This window comes from Chiloscyllium punctatum, chromosome 15 (assembly GCF_047496795.1).
Source record: "Chiloscyllium punctatum isolate Juve2018m chromosome 15, sChiPun1.3, whole genome shotgun sequence".
NCBI classification, from domain to species: Eukaryota; Metazoa; Chordata; class Chondrichthyes; order Orectolobiformes; family Hemiscylliidae; genus Chiloscyllium; species Chiloscyllium punctatum.
Window position 1 is genome coordinate 103,264,089 of NC_092753.1, and position 25,427 is coordinate 103,289,515.

At 44.3% G+C, this 25,427-nt stretch overlaps 1 protein-coding gene across 3 annotated transcripts in view; it reads right to left on the reverse strand.

Moving 5' to 3' along the window:
* The window catches only part of slc37a1 (solute carrier family 37 member 1), a 137,016-nt gene continuing 111,589 nt past the window's right edge, over positions 1-25,427 (reverse strand). The window contains exon 20 of one of the 3 annotated variants that reach the window (XM_072585839.1): positions 1-431. In XM_072585839.1, the coding sequence (XP_072441940.1) occupies positions 398-431 (34 nt within the window). In that variant the 3' untranslated portion in view covers positions 1-397. Of the gene's footprint in view, positions 432-8,223; positions 9,474-24,416; positions 24,761-25,427 lie in introns of those variants that run through there. The other 2 variants (XM_072585838.1, XM_072585840.1) reach the window with 2 other exon arrangements.

Consider the following 25,427-nt stretch of genomic DNA (forward strand, 5'->3'; position numbering starts at 1 on the left):
AAAGGCCGCGACCTCCGAAACTACAGCGCAATCGGCCGTGGATCGGGTCCAGACTCTCGCACAGCGAGTCCGGATCTTAGAGAACCACATTGATAACCTCGATAATCGAGGTCGTCGAAAAAATATTTGTTTGCTGGGCCTTCCCGAACAGGAAGAGGAAGGCCAGCTTACAGCGTTTCTAGAACAGTGGCTTCCACAACTTTTAAATCTGGAGGCTGGGTCAGGCCAGGTAAGGGTAGAATGGGCCTACCGGGTCGCAATACGTGGGCCTGGTTCGAACCAGTGTCCCCATCCGGTCCTGTTCCAGCTGCAGAGCTACAAGGAGAGCAGATACTCCTAGAAGCTTCTAGAAATCTTGGAAAAGATCCCCAAGCTATGATCTATAAAGGATACAAGATCATGTTATTCCAGGACTTTTCCCCAGCTCTGGTCTGAAAGAAGAAAGCATTCGATGAGGTGAAGAAGTGTTTAAGGGACTTAAATATTCAGTACTCCTTACGCTACCCAGCAACACTACGCTTTAACCATGAAGGATCCTTGTATAACTTCGGATCGCCGGAAAAGGCCAAGGAATGTTTGGACTTTCTTAGAAAAATTGTAGGAGATAATGGATATTGGTTTGCCTTCCCCCCCCCACTCCGGTTTATATCCCCCCTTTTTTTATCTTACTGTTTAATATTATCTTGGGGGGTGGGGAGAGGGATTTATTTATTTGTTCTCTATTTAACGATTTTCTCCCCCCACTTGGTTTTTTTTATTATTCTATATATATATAGGCCGGGGGGGTCTAGTTAATGTTGGTGGGGGGAGATGGTCACCTTATTCTATTTTACCTCTGTCTCTAGGAGCGGGGTTGTTTTCCCTTGTTATTTTGTATTATTATATTTAATTATTACTTGTTGAGGTTGTAATTTTATAGTTATATGTTTATACATGGTATTAACATTACCAAATATATCCAGGTGTTGGTGTGCGTGGGGGGATGGGGGTAGGGTGCTCACTGTTCACTCTAGCTCTGTAGTATATTTGAATTCTCCTCATCTTATTGAGGTGCGCCTGGGTCAAGGGTGGGGCACTGGTTGGGAGAGGATACGATGGACCTTTGGAAAGGAAGTGATACCCCCTGGGAACAAGGGGGAAAATCTCCATTTAAGTACGTTTTTTTAATTTAGAAATAGTTTTTTATTATACTGGCGTGTGTGTATTGGAGAACCTTTATTTTTGTGAATTTTATATGCTCTATGCTCGAGATGTTCTGGATAGGGTTTCCCCTCCTGAGGGGTCTCGGATTTGCCCGGACGATTATGGTTGATCAGTCGGTTAAGTGGTGCACCTGGAATGTCAAGGGGAGTAATTCGCCAATCAAAAGGAAGAAAATATTATCAAATCTTAAGAAAGAAAGAGTTGATATAGCTCTCCTACAGGAGACACACCTGTTGGATAAAGAACACTTGAAATTACGACAGGGTGGATTTGATCAGGCCTTTTTTTTTCTTCTTTTAGCTCAAAAAGTAGGAGAGTTGTTATTCTTATTCGGAAGAATTTCCCTCTCAAAATCCTAAATCAGATAAAAGACGAATCTGAACGATATATTCTGATTAAAGTCCTGATAAATGGAGAGGAATATGGGATTTTAAATTTGTATTGTCCCTCGGCACATCCTTTTAAATTTATAACGGAAGCCTTCTCAAAATTGATGGCTCTCGGTGCCCGTCATACAATTATAGGGGGAGACTTTAATTGTATTATGGATCTGGAAATAGATAGGATTCCCAAGACTACTGCAGGAGTGTTTCCCAGATCTAGACAATTGGTGGATCTGAACAAAGAATTAGGATTAGTAGATGTGTGGAGATGTCTTCATCCACAGGGCAGAGAGTTTTCTTTTTACTCCAATCCACATAAATGTCATACCAGAATTGATATGTTTTTTGCTCCCTTGATTTTTTAAAATTCCATATCATCCTGTAAAATAGGTAGTATAGCAATTTCCGACCACGCTGTTGTATATATGGAAATCAAGGCGAGGAACAATGGGACATCCCCTCGGCATTGGCGTATGGACCCCTTCCTAATGAAAGACAGTAAATTTGTAAAGTATTTCTCTCAAGAATTTAAAACTTTTTTAGAAATTAATTTAGGTACGGCTAGCAACCCATCAATGATGTGGGAGACCATCAAAGCTTACACGCGAGGTTTGATCATCTCCTACTCAGCGACCCAGAAAAAATTGAAGGGAGAACAACAGCGTCTGCTCGATGTTCGCTTAAAAGCAGCTGAAACAGCATACACTGATAGACCTTCTCTTATCAAATTGTAAAGGATTACGGCCCTTAGGAGAGCTTTAAACACCACGCTTACCCAAACGACTAAGAGGGAAATATTATTTGCAAAACAAAGGTTATATGAATTTGGCGACAAACCGGGTAGATAATTAGCATTTCTTGCAAAGGAAAAAAAAGGCCCCTCAAACTATCATGTCTATCAAGGAAAGTACAGGTACTTTGACTCATGATCATAAAAGGATTAATGCAATCTTTAGAAAATGTTATTCTGATTTATATAAATCGCAGGATTGTGAAGACAGGACTAGGAGGATGCAATCATTTTTAAAAAATTTGACCTATCTGGTCCTAACTCCGGAACAGGTATCGGTCTTAAATGCTCCCCTAACAGTCTAAGAAATACTTGATGCAATCAGGCAATTTCAGAGCGGTTAAGGCACCGGGCCAGATGGTTTTCAATCTGAATTCTATAAAGAATTTACAGGAATATTGGCTGTTCCACTTATGGACATGTATAACTATGCATATAGGAGGAGAAAGTGAGGACTGCAGATGCTGGAGATCAGAGCTGAAAATGTGTTGCTGGAAAAGCGCAGCAGGTCAGGCAGCATCCAAGGAGCAGGAGAATCAATGTTTCGGGCATGAGCCCTTCCTCAGGTATAACTATGCAGAGAGTCAGGGCTGTCTCCCACCTTCGTTGAAAGAGGCAAATATCTCTCTTATCCTTAAAAAAGGAAAGGATCCAGAAGATTGTATGTCATACAGACCAATATCCTTGCTAAATGTAGATTTTAAAATCCTTTCTAAAATGTTAGCATTGAGACTAGAAAGGTTATTGCCACATATCATAAAGGAGGATCAGACGGGGTTTATTAAGGGCCGTAGATCATCCAATAATGTTAGACGGGTTTTGAATGTGATTCAATCTGCCATCAGGGAAAGATACCAGGAGTAGTAATCTCATTAGACGCAGAAAAAGCATTTGATAGGGTTGAACGGTCATATTTGTTTTACACATTAGAAAGGTTTGGCATTGGACAGGTGTTTACCAAATGGGTCTCAACATTATATAGTGATCCCAAAGCAGTTGGTGGCTACCAATGGATTAGGTTCGGATAGCTTCAGTGTGGGTAGGGGCTGCCGTCAGGGATGTCCTCTCCCGCCATTGTTATTTACCCTAATAATTGAATCACTAGCAGAAGCTGTACGGACTGACCCTAATATAATGACCCCGAGGATTGGTACAGGTAAACATAAAATTACCCTTTATACAGATGATGTTCTTCTATTCCTCAGTAATCCTCTGAGGTCTCTTAATCCAAGTAATTAACACATTTAGCGCATTCTCAGGCAATAAAATTAATTTCTCAAAATCGGAGGCCATGCCCATGGGTGGCCTTGCTATGATACCCCACTTATTGGACGGATCACACTCTCCCTTTCGTTGGTCCCTGGAGGGTTTCTTATATTTAGGCATTTTTATTACCCCAGTATTTGGTCAGTTATACAAGGCTAACTTTGTGCATTTACTGGAAAGGATAAGGCAGGACCTCCAGCGATGGGGAGACCTTCCAATTTTCTGGCTGGGTAGAATAGCACTAATTAAAATGAATGTCCTGCCCCGTCTCCTATATCCTATGAGAATGCTTCCGGTGATGGTGCCGAGCTGGCACTACGTAAATTATATGGCTGGTTGGGTTCCTTTATCTGGAATCATAGACGGCCCCTCATTAAGCTGAAGAAGCTACAGCTTCCACAGGCAAGGGGAGGATTGGACTTCCCTGATTTTAGGAAATATCAGTTAAGTTCCCTATTAAGTTACATAGCTGATTGGGTCTTGTCTGATCCACAATCAATCTGGCTGGACATCGAGGCTTCTCAAGTAAAATGCCCACTTACTAACCTTTTATTTTCAGACAAGAGGAAAATCATTACAGATCACTGTAAAAACCCTATAATACTAAATACAATTAAAGCTTGGAATATAATGCGGCAAAATGAGGGCAACTCACATAAAACATCCCCCTATGCTCCGCTAGTGGGAGCATGGGGATTCCAACCGGGGTTTACAGATGCCACTTTTAAACTCTGGAGATCCAGGGGTATCTCATGTCGAGGGGACCTATTTAAAGAAGGGGACTTGATGTCTTTTGAACAGCTGCGTTAGAAATTCGGATTACCTAATGGAGACCTCTTTCGATACTTCCAAATTCGAGATTATGTACAGAAGAAGACTATGTTATTAGATCGTCTTTATAAATCAGATAGAGAATGTAGAGTGCTGTGGCCAATGGGGGTATCTTCCGTCAGTACTATTTATCATTTAGTACATGATGAAGTATCGGGAGATATGGACAATCTGCTTAAAACATGGGATCAGGAATTGGGACTAGAAATCTCTATAGAGACGTGGAATGACATTTGGGAAAACGCCAGAAGAATCACTATCTGTAACAGAACTCAGGCTATCCAGCTGAAGATACTTCATAGGGCCCATATAGCACCGGATCGATTGGCAACATTTAAGGCAGGAGCATCTCCAATGTGTCCCAGATGTAGAATAGAGGTGGGCACTCTTGTACATTGTCTATGGACCTGTCATAAGATCCGTAGATACTGGACTAAAGTAGCAAGTACCCTGACAGAAATTTTAGGAACGGAAATTAAAGTGGACCCCGTATCTCTCCTTTTGGGCTTTTTGAACTTACCCTCCCAGGACATGTACGGGAAGAGAATATTTTCTATTCTCTCTTTCTGTGCAAGGAAAAATATTTTGGTAAACTGGGTGGCTGAGGGCCCCCCGGACTTTCAAATTGGCACAGATTAATTATGGAATGTATTCCCCTTAACTTCCTTACAAATATGGTGCACCAAACAACCGAATTATTTCATAAAATATGGCAGCCCTTCTTGAATTATATAAATACGGATATTCCGGCTATCCTAATAAGGGCTTTTATTTAATTGAGATTACGAACCTGGCTGGTCCGGGGCCCCTTGGGAGAGGAATCCCGCACGAATACGGGTTTTGTTACATTTGATATGAATACATTCCGAGCATGTATCTCACGACCCAATTTCTGTGTTATCCATTGGTTTGTTTTTCTTTTCTTTCTCTTATTTGAATAATGTAAGAGACTTAAATATACACTCTGGTTAGTTTTAGGTTAGATTAGTAGTTAGTTGAGTTTTGTTTTTTTTCTCGGTATTTTTCTTTTGTTAAATTTTGGTTATTATTTATTTAAGATTTAATTGTATATCAATGTTTGTACTTGAGAGTTTTGTTTATTTTTGTAAACTGAAGGTACTCTGTTGTGTCAGCTATTAAAGGAATCATTTGTAGTCTCTACTGAATGAAGTTTGGCTGTTAATTCATTGCAATTGTTTATCAATTTTGATTTTATTGTAGAGTTGAAGTGTTAAAGCATTATATCATGTCCAGCAGCTGTTTCCATGAGGGTCATTTGTAAATTCCGTTTATTGTGCTATTGGCTCCTGGAGGATCATACTCCTCAGTATTACCTTGACCCTCAGTCCTTCACTGACAGCTCCCTGAAGTTCTGTGTACACTGACTCCAGCCAGCTCGAGCTCAGTGACCCCTCTCTCAGCTTCTCTGCTGGTCAAAACTGATCAGGTGCTTTATCTGACACCCAGTACCAGCTGTTGCACACATTCCTTCATTGAGTAAACTGAAGGCCTCGTTTCTGTCTCTGCAACTCCATCCTGGCAACAGTGAGAGATTCATGAGATTGATCCAGACTGTTTTCAGATGGCTTGGCTCTGAAATGAACTCTCAATATTCTTAATATCTCTCAAGCTGCCTAATTTGACCTCTGTAAACTGTCTGACCCACCTCAGACTGTCTGCTGTGTCCTTTTAGCTGCCGTTATCTCTGCACTTGAGAATTGCAATCTCCTCCTGTCCCCTGTCCCACAACAACCTTTGACTTGAGCCAACCCTCAATGTCAATCTCTTAACTCACACGGTGTCCCACTCACTCAGTAACCCCTTGCTTGCTGACTTATACTGAAACTTTATTCTGTAAAATCCAGATTTAAAACACCATCCCTGAATTCATAGCTTTTCACCTGCAATCACTCTGCAATCTCCTGCAGACCCTGAGGCAGCTGTTACTCTGCATTGAGTGAGGCAGCGCGGTGGCTCAGTGGTTAGCACTGCTGCCTCATATCGCCAGGGATGTGGGTTCGATTCCCACCTCGGGGCTACTGTCTGTGTGGAGGTTGCACATTCTCCCTGTGTCTGCGTGTGTTTCCTCCAGGTGCTCTGGATTCCTCCCACAGTCTAAAGATGGACAGGCCAGGGTGGATTGGCCACACGGAATGCATAAGGTAGGGGAGTGAGTTTGGGTGGGATGCTGCTCTTCGGAGGGTTGGTATGGACTTGTTGGGCCGAATAGCCTGTTTCCACACTACAGGGATTCTAAGAGTCTGCAATCATTGAGGATCCATGCAGCAACATCCGCAGTTAGAGCAGAATAGCTTTACTTGTCATTTCTACCAAATACAACTTTTACAGTAAAAACAACACAGCGTTCCTCCAGGACCAAAGTGCTACATGGACAATACAAATTACATGACAGTACAGTCATACATGGGGCAGCATAAAGTGCAAAACACACAAGACAGCACAGTAATTCCTAACAAGACAAGACAATAGGCACAGTGGTGGACAAATTACAATGTAATAATGAATGATTATGAATAAACCATTGCTTTAGCAACAATTTGAAAAGTCGTGCAAAGAATTACAGACGGAATAAAGTGTGACCGTGGTGTTAAGGAGCCTGATGGCTTAGGGGGAAGACACTGTTACACAGTCTGGCTGTGAGAGACCGAATGCTCCAGTATCTTCTGCCAGATGGCAGGAGGGAGAAGAGTTTGAGTGAGGGGTGTAGGGCCTTCCAGAATGGTCTTAGCCTTTCGGATGCAGCGTGTGGTGTTAAGTGTCTGTAATGGAGAGGATAGAGAGACCCCAATGATCCTCTCAGCTGTCCTCACTATCCGTTGTAGGGTCTTACAATCTGAGATGGCGCAATTCCCGAACCAGGCTCAGGGTACTCTCAATGAACTCTCTGTAGAATGGGGTGAGGATTGGGGGTGAGGGCTTTCCTCAGTCTGCACAGAAAGTAGAGACACTGCTGGGTTTTCTTGGCTATGGAGCCGGTGTTGAGGGACCAAGTGAGATTCTCCGCCAGGTGAATGCCAAGAAATCTGGTGTGCTACATGATCTCCACAGGGGAGCCATCGATGTCCAGCGGAGAGCGATTGTTCTGTGCCCTCCTGAAGTCAAGAAGCATCTCTTTCATTTTTTCCACATTCAGAGACAGGTTGTTGGCTCTGCACTAGTCCATTAGCCACTGCTGCACTTCTTCTCTGAATGCTGACTCATCTTTCCTGCTGATCAGACCCACCACAGTCGTATTGTCAACGAACTTTATCATGTGGTTCAACCTGTGCATTGTTGCTGCCCAGTTGTGTGTCAGTATGGTGAACAGCAGTGGACTGAGCACACAGATCGGGGAGGGGGGTTGGGGGGGGGGGGGGGGGAGTGGGGGGAGGGGAGAGAGAGAGGGACCCATGCTCAGTATGATGATGTTGGAGTCAGTTCCCAATCCAGACTAATTGTGGTCTCCCAGTCAGAAAGTCCAGGATCCAGTTACAGAGGGAGGTATTCAGGCCCAGCAGACTCAGCTTTCCAATCAGGTGCTAAGGAATGGTAGTGTCGAATGCAGAGCTGAAGTCTATGAACAATAATCTGATATAGGATGTCCCTCTTGTCCAGGTGGGTGAGGGCCAGATGGAGGGCGGTGGAAATGGCATCACCTGTTGAGCGGTGAGGACGATATGCGAACTGCGGGGTGTCCAGTGGGGGCGGGGTGGGGGAGGGGGTGCTATGGAAGCAGGGCCTTAACTTGCCTCATCACAAGCCTCTTGAAGCACTCCATGATGATGGGTGTTAGTGCAACAGGTGGTAGTTGCTGAGGCAGAACACTGAAGACCTCTTAGGCACGTTGATGACGGTAGCTGCCTTGAAGCACATTGGAACTATAGCACAGCTCAGGGAGATGCGAACATCCACCAGTACATCAGAGCATCCTCTGAACACTCTGCCAAGGATGTTATCTGGTCCAGCAGACTTACTTGGGTTGACTCTGCATAGGGTTTTCCTCACGTCAGCTGTGGTAAGGCACAGCACCTGGTCATTGGGAGAGGGACGAGAGACTTAACATTCTAAAAGATGAGAGACTAAACAAACAATCCAGGTCTTTCTCAATATATCACTTCAGTTCCATCACAATGTTAACTTTTGCTATAAATTTTGTGTCCTACGATCTTATACTCCACAACCACCTGATGAAGGAACAGTGCTCTGAAAGCCAGTGCTTCCAAATAAACCTGTTGCACTATAACCTGGTGTGGTGTGATTTTTAATTTTGTACTCCCCAGTCCAACACTGGCATCTCCAAATCATTGGGGTGTTGGACTTCCTCACAGCCATGTCATTTCGTGCCTCATACCGTGCATAGAGGTTGTTCAACCCATCCGGGGTCGAGGCAATACCAGCCCAAGCAAGCAATGTTGTTCTGTAGTTGGTGATGGCCTGGATGCCCTTCCATATGCTCGGTGTATCGCTGCTGTCCTGAAAGTAACTGTGCATTCTCAGTGCGTGCGTACACTTAGCCTCTTTGATATCCCGGGTCAGGTTGGCACTCGCTGTTGTTAGGGCTGCCTTGTCATCTGCTCTGAAGGTGGAATCATGGGTCCTCAGCAGCGCACACACCTTTGTGGTCATCCACGGCTTCTGGTTGGGGTGAGATGTGATGGTCTTGGGCACAGTGATGTCAGAAACACACTTGCTAATATAGCAAATCACCAACGCTGTGTACTCGTCAAAGTTGATGGAATCACCATCGGTTGCCGACTCCCTGAACCTGTGCCAGTCAGTGCGCTTAAAGAGCAGAAATGGCTCCTGCCAGCCAGGTTTTCACCTGCTTCCCGAACCAGTCTGACACACCTGACGAGCAGTTGAAATCTCCAGCAACAATAAACAGTCCATCAGGGTGTGCATTCTGCAGTGTGCTAATGGCCCCAAACAGTTCAGAGTACCTCCTTAGCATTGGCACTGGGACGAGTATACACACCGACGACAAGGAAAACGGTGAATTCCTGTGGTAAATAGAAACGTCTGCATCTAACAGTCATAAACACCACCAGTGATGAGCAGTAACTGGAGGTTAGCACAGAGGCTTTGCACTATTCTGTGTTGATGTAGACACATCGAGCCCCACCTTGAGCCTTACCGCACAGAGCTGCATTTCTGCCAGTGCCAAACAAGGTGAGTCTGTCCACCTGGATGGCGGTGTCTGAAACTCTGTTGCTAATCCATGTTTCCACGAAAACAAGGACTCAACAGTCTCTGAACGCAAGCTGAGAATCCTGCCACAATTGGATGCGGTCCAGTTTATCGCCCAGGGAGCAGACACTGGAGAGCAGAATGGAAGGTAGAGCTGGCAGGCTAGGGTTTGTGTTTAGCTTGGCACGAACTCCTGCACGTTTACACCGCTTCTGGTAACTCAACACCTGGCTACTGGCATCAGGTGAGGCCGAGTTAGATAAGACATGTCCCACAAGAAGATGACCATCTCCAATAAGAGACAAGCAGCACCTCTTGACATTCAACAGTGTTACTATCAGTGAATTCCCCCACATCCTAAGGGGGGGTTACAACTGACCAGAAACTCAACTTGACTCACCACATAAATGCAACGCGTATATGAACAGATCAGAGGTCAGGAATACTACAGTGAGTAACTCACCTCCTGACTCACCAAAACCCTTCCACCATCTCCAAGGCATAAGTCAGGAGTGTGATGGAATACTCCCCACTTGCCTGGATGGGTGCAGCTCCAACAACACTTGAGAAGTTTAATACCATTCAGGATAAAATAGACTTTGTCCACAAACATCCCCTCCCTCCATCACTAATGCTCAGTAGCAGCAGTGTGTTCTATCCACAAGATGCACTGCAGAAATTCACCAAAGATCCTCAGGCAGCACCTTCCAAACCCACAACCACTTCCATCTAGAAGGACAAGGGCAGCAGATACATGGGAACACCACCCCCTGCAAGTTCCCCTCCAAGCCACTCACCATCCTGACTTGGAAATATATTGCCGTTCTTGTCCCTGGGTTAGAATCATGGAATTCTCTTTCTAAGGGCATTATGGGTCTACCCAGAGCAGGCGGACTGCAGTGGTTCAAGAAGGTAACTCATCCACACCTTCTCAAGGGGGCAACTAGGGACAGGCTATAAACTGGACCATTTTTACAATAATGCTTCCTAAAGGCACTGCTTCAGGAAATCTTTATGAAACAACCATGATGACTAATCTCACTAATTCCTATTACTGGGTTTCAAAAGAGGTTCTACTCAATGTATAAAAATCCTGCTGAATGGTTCTCTGGAAGCTAGTGTCGGATTGAAAGCACATTTAATTGATGTTTGAGGTTTTGCTTATGATTTCCTAATACCTTGGTTACTGGCCATTAGAGTTTTGTGAGACCCATAACATGCCATGATGATACACAGGTGAATCTACCACCTGATAGTCCACTGCCTTTATTGATAGCTATTTAAAGTGGTCCCTACTTCACGAGTACTTTGTTTTTCAAGTACAAATATTCAGGCATCATTTCTGACTCAGCTCTGAGCTGGTTGTTTGATATAACTCTTTAACTGCAGGATCCAATTCTTGCATTTCTATTAAAGATTATGAGCTAAACATCTCAGCCTTACTCTCCTTACCTTCTTTCATTTTATTTAAATTCTTAGAAATGGTATCTGATTACTGAGTTTCCAGATCATCTCTGCTTTCATAGATTCCTCCTACCCCTGCTTAATTCTAGGGGCCTAAGATCTAGTCACAACATAGTCAGGAAATAATCCTCCTGTAACATCTGTTTCTTTTACCTTCACTGATTGTGCCATTGCCCTCAGGGAGGCTAATATTCCTGAACCTGCTTGGTCATTCCCTCAGATAAAATCAATTCCTTCCATAAGAATTTGTTTCACTGCTCCAATGTCTCCATTTAGGAAGTCACTCTGTAATGACTCTGTATAACAGGACTGGTGTGTAACATCCATGTAAACCTTTAATCAATCTTTTCTCTTTTATTAGCCGCTCTGGAAGACAAATAATTTCATCAGCCAGCATCAGTAACTGATGTGCTCCACTATCTCTAATGATCTTTATTGGTTTACTTCCTTGATTTGAAGCATAAGGCAAGTGATATGTTGGTCTTCTTGGTGAAAGGTTTTGAGTTCAGGGATATCTTACTAAAATTATACAGGGCCTTGGTGAGGTCACACTTGGAAAATTGTGTTTAATTTTTGTCTCCTTATTTGAGGAAGGAGGAAGTTGTCATAGAGGAAGTGCTGCAAAGAGTTATCAGATTGATTCATGAGATAGTGGGGCTGGTGTCTTAGGGTGACATGGTGGCTCAGTGGTTAGCACTTCTGCCTCACAGCACCAGGGTCCCAGGTTCAATTCCCACCTCGGGCAACTGTCTGTGTGGAGTTTGCACATTCTCTCTGTGTCTGTGTGGGTTTCCTCTGGGTGCTCTGGTTTCCTCCCACAGTCCAAAGATGTGCAGGTCAGGTGAATTGACCATACTAAATTACCCATAGTGCGAGGTGCATTAGTTAGAGGGAAATGGGTCTGGGTGGGTTACTCTTCGGAGGGTCGGTATGGACTGGTTGGGCCGAAGGGCATGTTTCAGCACTGTAGAGAATCTAATCGAAAGGAGATTGTGTTGATTAGGATTGTATTCACTGGAGTTAAGAAGGATGGGGTGGGGGGATACCATAGAAACCTATAAAATTCCAACAGGATGAGACAGGGTAGTTGCAGGAAGCATATTTCCGATGGTTAGGAAGTCCAGAATCAGGATACAGGGTAAACCATTTTGGACTGAGATTAGGAGAAACTTCTTTACCCAGTGAATGGTGAGCCTATGGAATTCACTATCGCAGAAAGTGGTCAAGGTCAAAACATTCAAATAAAACAAAGAACATCTGAAACAGAAACAGAATTTGCAGGAGAAATTCGGCAGGTCTGGCAGCATCTTTGGTGAGAAAGCAGAGTTAACCTTTTGGGTTCAGTAACCCTTCATCAGAGCTCTGGGCAAATGCTAAAATGCTGCCAGTCCTGCTGCATTTCTGCCGCAGCTTAACATTTTCTATGTAAATTCTAAGCGTCTGATTAAGTTTTATTGTTTTGGCCCTAAATTTTAGTTGATGGGCATCGAGTATCCTACACTGCAGGTGGCTTTTTGGATAAACTGACGTACACTGTGTTAGCTGCACTTGTCAAAACATTTTGTAACATTAAGGATTGTACTGGTCTTGGCCACTTCATCCAATCAGCTCTTTTCTCACACAAGGGAATATACCTTTCGTCTCCATTCTCAGGAATTGTAGGTAGAAAGCGCAGCTTCACTTTTAATCAAGTCCTTTATTAGAATCAGAATCAGCATTCAAGGTACTAATGTTTGTGTGTATGTGTCTGGGTGCTGGGCATCGGGGGAGTATAAAGGTTTCCACTCAGAAAACAAATAGGAATGTAGAACATTCTTTTAAACAATGTGATTTGGTAATGTGGAGGTGTCCTGCTTTGTGGTTCAGAAATTTCCCATTGCAGGTACAACAAGTGAATAGGAAAACAAACAGCATGTTATAGCTCAATGCCCTGGTAATGAAGACTTCAAATGACAAATTTGACAAGACACTGACTGGTATGATCACAACTGGAGGACTGTGTTCAGTTGTAGTCCCTTTCCCAAAGGAGATACTTATCCTGAAATCGGTCCCCTCTGGTAACTGGACATTCAGCTGTTGGAAACAGATTCTCTGTGTTTATTCTGTGCATCATCTGTGTGCTTTTAAACACCTCCGGAAAATCTCCCCTTATCCTTCTCTGCTCGAAGGAGAACAATAATCTTGATCCATAGAATAATTCCCTAAAATCACTCCTTGTGGAAGTGCCATCTTTCAGACATTAAACCTATGCCCCACTCAGTCTCACAGGTGATTGTAAAGGATCCTGAGTTTATTCTGCAGTAGTACAGGGGAGTTATTGGAGGCAACCAATATTTAGTTCATTGAATCCCTACAGTGTGGCCCAACAAGTCCACATCAACCCTCCAAAGAGTAACCCACCCAGACCCATTCCCCTACCCGACATTTACCCCTGACTAATGCAGAGCTTAAAAATGTGTTGCTGGAAAAGCGCAGCAGATCAGGCAGCATCAAAGGAGAAGGAGAACATCCCTGAACACAGTGGGCAATTTAACATGGCCAATTCACCTGACCTGCATATCTTTGGACTGTGGGAGGAAACCCACACAGACATGGGGGAAAATGTGCAAACTCCACACAGACAGTCACCCAAGGCAGGAATCGAACCTGGGTCCCTGACACTGCGAGGCAGCAGTATTAACCACTGAGCCACCGTACCACCCCAGACCTTGCACGTATCAGCACGAGAAACATTTCTCCATTGTTCTGAAGAGCAGTCATATTGGATTTGAAATATTAACTCTTGTTTCTCTCCCCACAGATGCTGCCAGACCTGCTGAGGTTCTCCAGCAAGTTCTGTTTGCATTTTTTTAAAGTTGTATCTTACTGCATTGCAGATTGTTCACAAAGTGGAAAACAGCGACAACTTTTCAAGAAGTATTCCATTGGCCATAAAGCACGCTGAGTTAAAAAAAATCTATATTAAACATCTTCAAATATCAAAATCCTGAATCACAACCTATAATCACTTCAGCAGCAGAGGTGAAACAGATGCATAGATCATCAGATTTAGTAATAGGGTGGGGTGAATGGCTCATAGAATCATTAAATCTCTACAATGCAGAAAAAGGCCACTCAGCCCAAAATCTGAAAAGCATCCCATGGCTAATTCACCCTAACCTGCACATCTTTGGACTGTGGGAGGAAACTCACACAGACACAGAGAGAATGTGTAAACTCCACACAGACAGTCACCCAAGGCTGGAATTGAACCCTGGGTCCCAAGCATTGTGAGGCAGCAGTGCTAACCACTGAGCCATCGTGATTTTGTATCCTGCTAGCGTTTGGAAACAGAAGCTGAAAATTAACCACGAGCTGGTTAGAACCAGACATGAGGGAATGTTCCACTTCTAACAGATTGTTTAACCTGTACTTGAAACATAATAACAACGCTGACAACACTTTAATGTCACAGGCATCTGATCAACAGCCTTTATTTAGCATCTAACAAGCAGATGTCAACTTATTATAGGTCATGGCTAATGGAGTGAAGTCTCGGAAATGGAGCTGACTGACAGCTAACAGAGAAAGGGGAATCAAAACATCTGCTCCAGTGGATAGTGCCAAGGTGTGGGGAGGGGAATAGGGTCGATTCTCAGCCTGTTCCTGCCCCACCGAATTCTTCTCCACTTAACTTGATACTGTCCTATCCCCCCTAGTCCAGGAACTTCCCACATATGCCCAGGACACCACTCACACCCTCCACCTCTATCAAGACCTCCATTTTCCCAACCCCAACGGCTCATCTTCACCATGAACATCCAATCCCTCTACACCTCCATTTGCCATGACCAGGGCTTCCAAGCCCTCCATTTTTCCCTCTCCCGATGTCCCCAACAGTACCCTTCCACTGACGCTTTCATTCATTTGACTGGACTGGTCCTCACCCTTAACAATTTCTCCTTCGAATCCTCCCACTTCCTCCAGACCAAAGGGGTAGCCATGGGCAGACGTATGGGCCCCAGCTATACCTGTCTCTTTGGTGGCTACGTAGAGCAGTTGATCTTCCGTAATTACGCCGGCACCACTCCCCACCTTCCCGCGAGGAGGTTGAGCAATTCATCAACTTCACCAACACATTCCACCCTGACCTTAAGTTCACCTCGGACATCTCCCTCCCCTTCCTGGACTTCTCCATCTCCATCAACGGTGACCGACTCAACAGTGACATTTTCTACAAACTCACCGACTCCCACAGCTACCTGGATTACACCTCTTCCCACCCTACCTCCTGTAAAAATGCTATCCCTTATTCCCAATTCCTCAGCCTCCACTGTATCTGCTCCCAGGAGGACCAGTTCCACCACAGAACACATCAGATAACCACCTCCTTCAAAGACCGCAATGTCCCTTCTCACGTGGTTAATGATGCCCCCCAACGCATCTCATCCACATTCCGAACCTCTGCCTTCAAATCCCACCCCTCCAACCACAACAAGGACAGAACCCCTCTGGGTCCTCGCCTTCCACCCCACCAACCTCCATGTGCATCACATCATCCGCCGACATTTTTGCCACCTACAAACAGACCCCACCACCAGGGATATATTTCCCTCCCCACCCCTCTCCACTTTCTGTAAAGACCGTTCCCTCTGTGACTACCTGGTCAGGTCCACACCCCCCTACAACCTACCCTCCCGTGCTGGCACCCTCCCCTGCCACCACAGGAATTGCAAAAACCTGTGCCCACACCTCCTCCCTCACCTCTATCCAAGCCCCCGAAGGAACCTTACATATCCATCAATGTTTCACCCGCACATCCACCAATGTCATTTATTGTATCCATTGCTCCCGATGCGGTCTCCTCTACATTGGGGAGACTGGACGCCTTCTCGCAGAGCGCTTTAGGGAACATCTCTGGGATGTTCCACCAATCAACCCCACCGCCCCGTCCCCGAACACTCCAACTCCCCCTCCCACTCTGCCAAGAACATGCAGGTCCTGGGCCTTCTCCACTATCACTCCCTCATCACCCGACACCTGGAGGAAGAACGCCTCATCTTCCGCCTCGGAACACTTCAACCCCAGGACATCAATGTGGATTTCACCAGTTTCCTCATTTCCTCTCCCCACACCTTACCGCAGTTCCAACCTTCCAGTTCAGCATCGTCCTCATGACCTGTCCTACCTGTCAATCTTCCTTCCCACCTATCCACTCCACCCTCCCCTCCGACCTATTACCTTTACCCTCACCTCCATCTACCTATTGCACTCTCAGCTACCTTCCCCCACAGCCCCACTCCCCTCCCATTTATCTATCCAAACCTGAGGGTCCCAGCCTCATTCTTGATCAAGGGCTCCTGCCCGAAACTTTGATTTTCCTGCTCCTCCATATCAGGTATCCAGCGAGAGTAAGAGTGAATCTGAGAATAACCTGCCGAGTGACACCTATTCGCATCACAATTTTGGAAATAAATATGTTCTCCCATTGTCTCAGTCAATGTTCCTTTGTCAATCAATTTCCTTCCTTTAATTTTATGCAACTTCTGTCATGTCTGAAATGCAATGTTTATCTGTAGTGCTTTTTCAAACATTTCTTTGTGTTCTCCAATAATATCAGACTTGTGTTATGTTAATTTTCTCTCAAACATTCATATCCTCCCTCTCTGTTGATCTGTGCATTTATCTCGTCACGTCCAGAATCTTACACATCTCCCAAATTCAATGTGTATCACAAGCTGGGACAGTTACTAACGGAAGTTCACATCACCTGATGAAGGAGCAGTGCTCCGAAAGCTTGTGATTGTAAATAAACATGCTGGACTATAACCTGGTGTCATATTACTTCTGACTTTGACCCAATCCAACACCAGCACCTCCACACCTTGGCTATCCAGGGATACTGAGAGAAGTCCTAGTGCAAAATGCAGGATGTAGTCCTTACACTGAAAATGGTGCCACATTACTGAAGAAAGGAAATAGAACATAGAACATAGAACAATACAGCACAGAACAGGCCCTTCGGCCCACGATGTTGTGCCAAACATTTGTCCTAGCTTAAGCACCTATCCATGTACCTATCCAATTGCCACTTAAAGGTCACCAATGATTCTGACTCGGCCACTCCCACAGGCAGCGCATTCCGTGCCCCTACCACTCTCTGGGTAAAGAACCTACCCCTGACATCCCTCCATACCTTCCACCCTTCACCTTAAATTTATGTTCCCTTGTAACACTGTTGTACCCGGGGAAAAGGTTTCTGACTGTCTACTCTATCTATTCCTCTGATCATCTTATAAACCTCTATCAAGTCACCCCTCATCCTTCGCCGTTCCAATGAGAAAAGGCCCAGCACTCTCAACCTATCCTCGTACGACCTATTCTCCATTCCAGGCAACATCCTGGTAAATCTTCTCTGCACCCTCTCCAAAGCTTCCACATCTTTCCTAAAGTGAGGTGACCAGAACTGCACACAGTACTCCAAATGTGGCCTAACCAAAGTCCTGTACAGCTGCAACATCACTTCACGACTCTTGAATTCAATCCCTCTGCTAATGAAGGATAATACACCATAGGCCTTCTTACAAACTCTATCCACCTGAGTGGCAACTTTCAAAGATCGATGAACATAAACCCCAAGATCCCTCTGCTCCTCCACCTTACTAAGAACCCTACCATTAACCCTGTATTCCACATTCTTATTTGTCCTTCCAAAATGGACAACCTCACACTTGACAGGGTTGAACTCCATCTGCCACTCCTCAGCCCAGCTCTGCATCATATCTAAGTCCCTTTGCAGCCGACAACAGCCCTCCTCACTATCCACAACTCCACCAATCTTCGTATCGTCTGCAAATTTACTGACCCACCCTTCGACTCCCTCTTCCAAGTCATTAATAAAAATTACAAACAGCAGAGGACCCAGAACTGATCCCTGCGGAACTCCACTTGTAACTGGGCTCTAGACTGAATATTTACCATCTACCACCACTCTCTGACTTTGACCGGTTAGCCAGTTTTCTATCCAACTGGCCAAATTTCCCACTATCCCATGCCTCCTGACTTTCTGCATAAGCCTACCATGGGGAACCTTATCAAATGCCTTACTAAAATCCATGTACACTACATCCACTGCTCTACCCTCATCCACATGCTTGGTCACCTCCTCAAAGAATTCAATAAGACTTGTAAGGCAAAACCTACCCCTCACAAATACGTGCTGGCTGTCCCTAATCAAGCAGTGTCTTTCCAGATACTCGTAAATCCTATCCCTCAGTACCCTTTCCATTACTTTGCCTACCACCGAAGTAAGACTAACGGGCCTGTAATTCCTGGGGTTATCCCTATTCCCTTTTTTGAACAGGGGCATAACATTCGCCACTCTCCAGTCCCCTGGTACCACCCCTGTTGACAGTGAAGACGAAAAGATCATTGCTAACGGCTCTGCAATTTCCTCTCTTGCGTCCCACATAATCCTAGGATATATCCCGTCAGGCCCAGGGGACTTGTCTATCCTCAAGTTGTTCAAAATGCCTAACACATCTTCCTTCCTAACAAGTATCTCCTCTAGCTTACCAGTCCGTTTCATACTCTCCTCTTCAACAATATGGTCCCTCTCATTTGTAAATACTGAAGAAAAATACTCATTCATCTCACACCTTTCTTTAAAAAGGTGTTTATAAATAACTACAGAGCAGTCAGCTTAACGTCGGCGGTGGGAAAGCTTCTCAAAAAGGTAATCCAGGACAAAATTACCAATTTTTGTTAATTAAAGAACATCCGTACAAATATGTCAAAAAAGAATTAAGATTCCCTACAGTAGGCCCAACAAATCCACACAAACCTGCCAAGCAGTAACCCACCCACCAACCCTACATTTACCCCTGACTAACACAACAAGCAATTTAGCATGGCCAATTCACCTGGCCTGCATGAGGAAACCCACACAGACATAGGGAGAATATGCAAACTTCACACAAACAGTTGCCCAAGGTAGGATTTGAACCTTGGTGTTGTGAGGCAGCAGTGCTAACCACTGAGCCACCATGCCACCCCTAAAGTTAATGAGCATTGAAAGGAAGTGATTTTGTTAAAGCTTTTCATCTTGTACTCAACAGGATAATTTGCAAGAATAGGAATTCAAGAGGAAAATCCATGTTTGTAATGTGCGAGAGAGAGAACTCTTCTTGATAAAGGAGTTGCTGTTGAGATGCATCAATTAATGATAATTGACAGGTAGTTGCCTGGCTCTGTTTACATTTCAAACCAAGCTGGTGGGTTCTGATTGAACTGGGCATTGCTCTGAAAATTGAAGGCAGTATCACCAATTGTAGAGCTGTAATATTTCATCGGGGTGGGCTGTGAATTAATACATGTAGATTCCAGTGCACACAACACTGCAACTAAAAGTGACAATCTGGAATTGGTCATCTGCCAACTCTCACAAATATCTTTGTTGGATTCCATAAGAAATGTGTCTTAAATGAAAGCACACCCTTTGTATATTTCTGATATATTGGTGATACGTTTGCAATATTTGAATTTGCAGCTGCATGTAAGAATTTCCTTTTATGTCTTAATGAGCTACAGATTTCACTCCGAATTCAGGTTTGAAATTGAACCATCAAACGGAACCATTCTCATTTTCCCGATTGAAAAATCAGCTAGGGAGTTCACTGAGACTGTCCACCCCAAACTTACCTTCACAGATTCACCATTCTTTAGCTGAAGAAATTCCTCCTCATCACTGTTCCATAGGGTCACCCCTTCACCCTGAGGCTGTCCCCTCAGGTCCTAGTCTCTCCTACTGGTGGAAATGTCATCTCCCCAGCCACTCTACCCAGGCCTCTCAGTATTCTGAAAGTTTCAATCAGATCCCCCTTATCCTTCTAGTCGCCATCAAGGGCACACCCAGAGTCCTCAACCACTCCTTTTAAGACAAGCCCTTCATCCCTGGGATCATTTTTGGAAACATAGAACATAGAAAAATACAGCGCAGTACAGGCCCTTCGGCCCTCGATGTTGCACCGACCGAAGCCGACCTAACCGACACTAGCCCAATAATCTCCATATGCTTGTCCAATGCCCGCTTGAATGACCATAAAGAGGGAGAGTCCACCACTGCTACTGGCAGGGCATTCCATGAACTCACAACCCGCTGAGTAAAGAATCTACCCCTAACATCTGTCCTATACCTACCACCCCTTAATTTAAAGCTGTGTCCCCTAGTAACAGCTGACTCCATACGCGGTAAAAGGTTCTCATGGTCAACCCTATCTAAACCCCGAATCATCTTGTACACCTCTATCAAATCTCCCCTAAACCTTCTTTTCTCCAATGAGAACAGCCCCAAGTGCCTCAGCCTTTCCTCATACGATCTTCCTACCATACCAGGCAACATCCTGGTAAACTTCCTCTGCACCCGTTCCAGTGCCTCCACATCCTTCCTATAGTATGGCGACCAAAACTGCACACAATACTCCAGATGCAGCCGCACCAGAGTCTTATACAACTGCAACATGACCTCAGGACTCCGGAACTCAATTCCTCTACCAATAAAGCCCAGTACACCATATGCCTTCTTCACAGCACTATTTACCTGGGTGGCAACCTTCAGAGATCTGTGTACATGGACACCAAGATCCCTCTGCTCATCCACACTACCAAGTAGCCTACCATTAGCCCAGTACCCCATCTTCTTGTTACTCTTACCAAAGTGAATGACTTCACACTTAGCTACATTGAACTCCATTTGCCACCTTTCTGCCCAGCTCTGCAACTTATCTATATCCCGCTGTAACCTGACACATCCTTCTTCGCTGTCCACCACTCCACCGAGTTTCGAATCATCCGCAAACTTGCTCACCCAGCCTTCTAGCCCCTCCTCCAGGTCATTTATAAAAATGACAAACACCAATGGTCCCAAAACAGATCCTTGTGGAACACCGCCAGTAACTGCACTCCAAGATGAACCTTTACCATTAACTACTACCCTCTGTCTTCTTCCAGCCAGCCAATTCCTAATCCAAACCTCCAACTCACCCTCAATGCCATACCTCCGTATTTTTTGCAGTAGCCTACCATGGGGAACCTTATCGAACGCCTTGCTAAAATCCATATACACCACATCTACTGCTTTACCCTCGTCCACTTCCTTGGTCACCTTCTCAAAGAACTAAACCTCCTCTGAATCACTGCCCACCCCCAACACTACCACATCCTTCCTTAGATACGGGGTCCAAAACTGTTCACAATATTCCTAATGCAGTCTGACCAGAGCCTTGTACAGCAGTGCATTCCTGCTCCAGCCCTTTTGAAATGAATGCTAACATTGCATTTACCTTCCTAACTACCAACTGAACCTTCATGTTAATCTTAAGAGAATCCTGAACTAGACTCCAGTTATGGAAAATAAAGAGCATGAAAGCATGGCAAGGGTAAAAACCTGAAGACCACTGGCAATCTGTGCTCTGTGGAAGGCAGGACGGGATAACCATAGTGGAACCCTCTTACACCAATGAGCAGAGTAAGGGTCAGGCTGAAAGGTCACTATGGTGAGACGAGATAACAGTCAGGAGGGCTAATTTTCCTGTCAAGTATTATTATGACGGGATTGGGACTATAAATATTTGGGACATGACATTAAAATAACTAATCAATAGTTAGTAAAGTCAGCTTGAGACAGGAGACTATTGTAATAGATGGAATAGCTAAATATCTATCATGACAGGTTAGTCTGGAATGGAAGACTATTGTTGCAAAGAGTTAGTAATAAATATCTAACCGTGACATTAGAATAACATTAAGTAGAATGTACAACTAAAGGGATAATGGGAACTAACATCACTGGCTTATTGTGTAGCTAGAGTGAGGTACTTTGATTAATATAGTTGGACATGCTGATAAGCTAACAGAAACATGATAAAAAAAATATTAAAAAACCACAGACCCTGATGTTCAGGGCATTCAAGAATCTGCTTTCTCAGTGTCACGGTTTTTTGTTTGCAAATAAAAGACCTACTTCTTGAAGAACTCACTGCGTCTCCTGGTGGTTCTCTACATTTTCTCCACAGCACAGTCTCTTTGTACCTTATATTTCTGAAGTTTTTCTCTATTTAGAAACTTAATTCCTAGCAAAGTGCATGACCTGCGACTTTCCCACATGTTATTCCATCTGCCCCTTCTTTACCCACTCTCATAGCAGTGTGTGCTGCCTGCCCACTTCCTCAGCACTACCTGTACCCTCCACCTATCTTTGTGTCATCTGCAAAACTAGTAACAATGTCCTCAGTTCTTTCATCCAGATTGTGAATGTATAATGTAAACAGTGTGGTCCCAATATGGAGCTCCACTAGTCACCAGCTGCCATTCTGTAAAAGACCCTTCTATCCCTACTCTCTGTTTCTGCCAGTCAGCCAATCCACTATCCATGCCGGTAGCTTGCCCTAATGTCACAGGCTCTTGTCTTACTTTAGCCAATTGCTGTGAAGCCCTCAGTCTCCATTGCTCCAGCAAAAACAATCCAAGTTTGTCCAACGTCTCCTTACAGCTAACCACTCCAATCCAAGCAGTGTCCTGTTAAATCTCTTCTGCATTCTCTCCAAAGTGGGGAAGTGATGGGCTAGTGATGTTTTCGCGAGATTGTTTACCTAGAAAATCAGGCAATGTTCTGGGGGCCCGGATTCAAATCCTGCCAAGGCAGATGATGGAATTGGCTTCAATAAAAAAAGCTGGAATTAAGAATCTATTAATAACCACAAAACTATTGTCAATTGTTAGAAAACCCACCTCATACACTAATGCCCTTTAGGGAAGGAAATCTGCCACCCTCAGTTGGACTGGCCTACATGTGACTCCAGATCCATACCAAAGTAAATGATTCTCAATTGCCCTCTGAAATGACCCAGCAAGCCAATTGGTTGTATCAATCGCTATGGAGTCTCAACAAAGAAAGGAAACCAGACTGTAGACAGCAGCAGTACAAGAAGGCAGCTCACCGCCAGCTCCTCAAGAGCAACTACAGACAATCAATAAATGATGGTCAGCTAGTGACATCCACATCCCATCAATGAATCTAATGGAAAATCCCTTCTATGGCATAGTGATCAGAAGGGCATACAACACTCAAAACGTGGCCTCAAGTTTTATAAAGCTACATGACCTGGCAATTTTACTACCCAATGGCCCAACCAATGAAGGTAAGCATGTCATATGCCTCTTTACCACCTTATCCAGTTATTGTTATTCCTTTCAGGAAACTGTGGGCTTACACCCCAAGATCCCTCTGTATGTTAGCGCTCCTAAAGGTCTAGCCATTCACTGTACACTTTCCTCTTCTACTAGACCTCCCAAAATGCATCATATCACACTTGTCGGGATTAAACTCCACCTGCCATTTCTCTCCCCAAATTTCCAATTGATCTAAATCAAGCTTGTCCTTTGATAATCTTCTTCAACAGCTCCACCAATTATGTGTCATCTGCAAACTCACTGATAAGACCACTGACATTTTCATCCAAATCATTTCTACATCTTTATGACAAACAACAGAGGTCCCAGCACTGATCCACTGTTCACTGGTCACAGATCTCCAGTCAGAAAAATACCCCTCCACAACTACCATCTGCCTGCTATGACCAAGCCAAATTTGTATCCAACGTACCAACTCACCATGTATCCCATGTGACCTAATCTTCTGGACCAGCCTACCACGAGGAATCTTGTCAAATGCTTTTGTAAAGTCCATGTAGACAACATCTACCACTCTGACTTCATCAATCATCTTTGTCACTTTGTCAAAAAACTCAATCAGGTTTGAAAGACTTGATATTCACCACATAAAGCAACATTGCCTATTGCAAATGAGTCCATATTTTTCCAAATGTGAGTAAATCCTGTCCTGAAGAATCTTCTCTAGCCATTTGTTGACACTGGTGTAAGGTTCACCACCCTGTAATTTCCTGAATTATCCCTGTTGTCCTTCTTGAACAAAGTAACAACATGGGATAGATATTATCAGGCCCTGGGGACTTATCTAAGAGACCCAACACCACCTCCTTCTTAAAATAGACATGGCCTAGAATGCCAAATACCCTCCTTAATTTCACCATCATCTACATCCTCCTTCTTGGTGACTACCAATGTGAAATACTCATTAAGGACCTCAACCACTTCCTTCAGCTTCACTCATAAATTCCCTCCTTTGCCCTTGAATGCACCTACACTTTCCCTAGTTACCTTCTTGTTCTTAATATACATATAAAATGCTTTGGGATTCTCCTTAATCCTGTTTGCCAAGGACATTTTATAGTCCATTTAGGCATCTTAATTCCTTGCTTAGGTTCTTTCCTGTTTCCTTTACATTCAAGGGTCTTGACTGGTTTGCTAATCCTTATATATACTTCCTTTCTCTTTGTAACTAAACTTTCAATATCTCCTGCCATCCTTATCTTTCATCCTCAGAAGAACATGATGCCCCTGAATTCTGATTAACTGGCCTTTAAAAGATTCCCATATGTCAGATGTAAGCCGTGTGTTCCAAAGGCTGTTGGATTATATCAAACATCATGTCCCTTCAGATAAAAGCAAGAACACTGCAGATGCTGGACATCTGAAGGAAACATAGAAGTTTGAAGAAATTCAGCAGGTCTGGCAGCGTCTGTGGAGAGAGAAACAGAATTAATGTTTGTGTCCAATATAGTTCTTCTGCAGTCCCTTTGTTTGCTTGTATTATATTGACCAAAGCTGAAAATGTGTTGCTGGAAAAGCGCAGCAGGTCAGGCAGCATCCAAGGAACAGGAGAATCGACGTTTCTGGCATAAACCCTTATGCCCGAAACGTCGATTCTCCTGCTCCTTTGATGCTGCCTGACCTGCTGCGCTTTTCCAGCAACACATTTTCAGCTCTGATCTCCAGCATCTACAGTCCTCACTTTCTCCTCGAAGGTTATATTGACCAAACCCAACACTTGCAAAACTCACAATACTGTCTCATATAGCTGCTGCAAATAAATAACATTGGCTAGATAACTCTGTGTGCAAAAAAATTACACTGAATTTAAGACTGTCCATCAGGCTTGCAGGGCAGTAACTTGTGTGTCTTAGAAGCTACTAGGAGCAAATGAGGACTGCAGATTTTGGAGATCAGAATCGAAAGTGTGGCTCTGGAAGAGCACAGCAGGTCAGGCAGCATCTGAGGAGTAGGGGAGTCATTCCTGATGAAAGGCTTATGCTTGAAATGTTGACTCTCTTGCTCCTCGAATGCTGCCTGACCAGCTGTGCTTTTCTAGCGCCACACTTTTTGACGCTGTCCTAGTAACTACATTT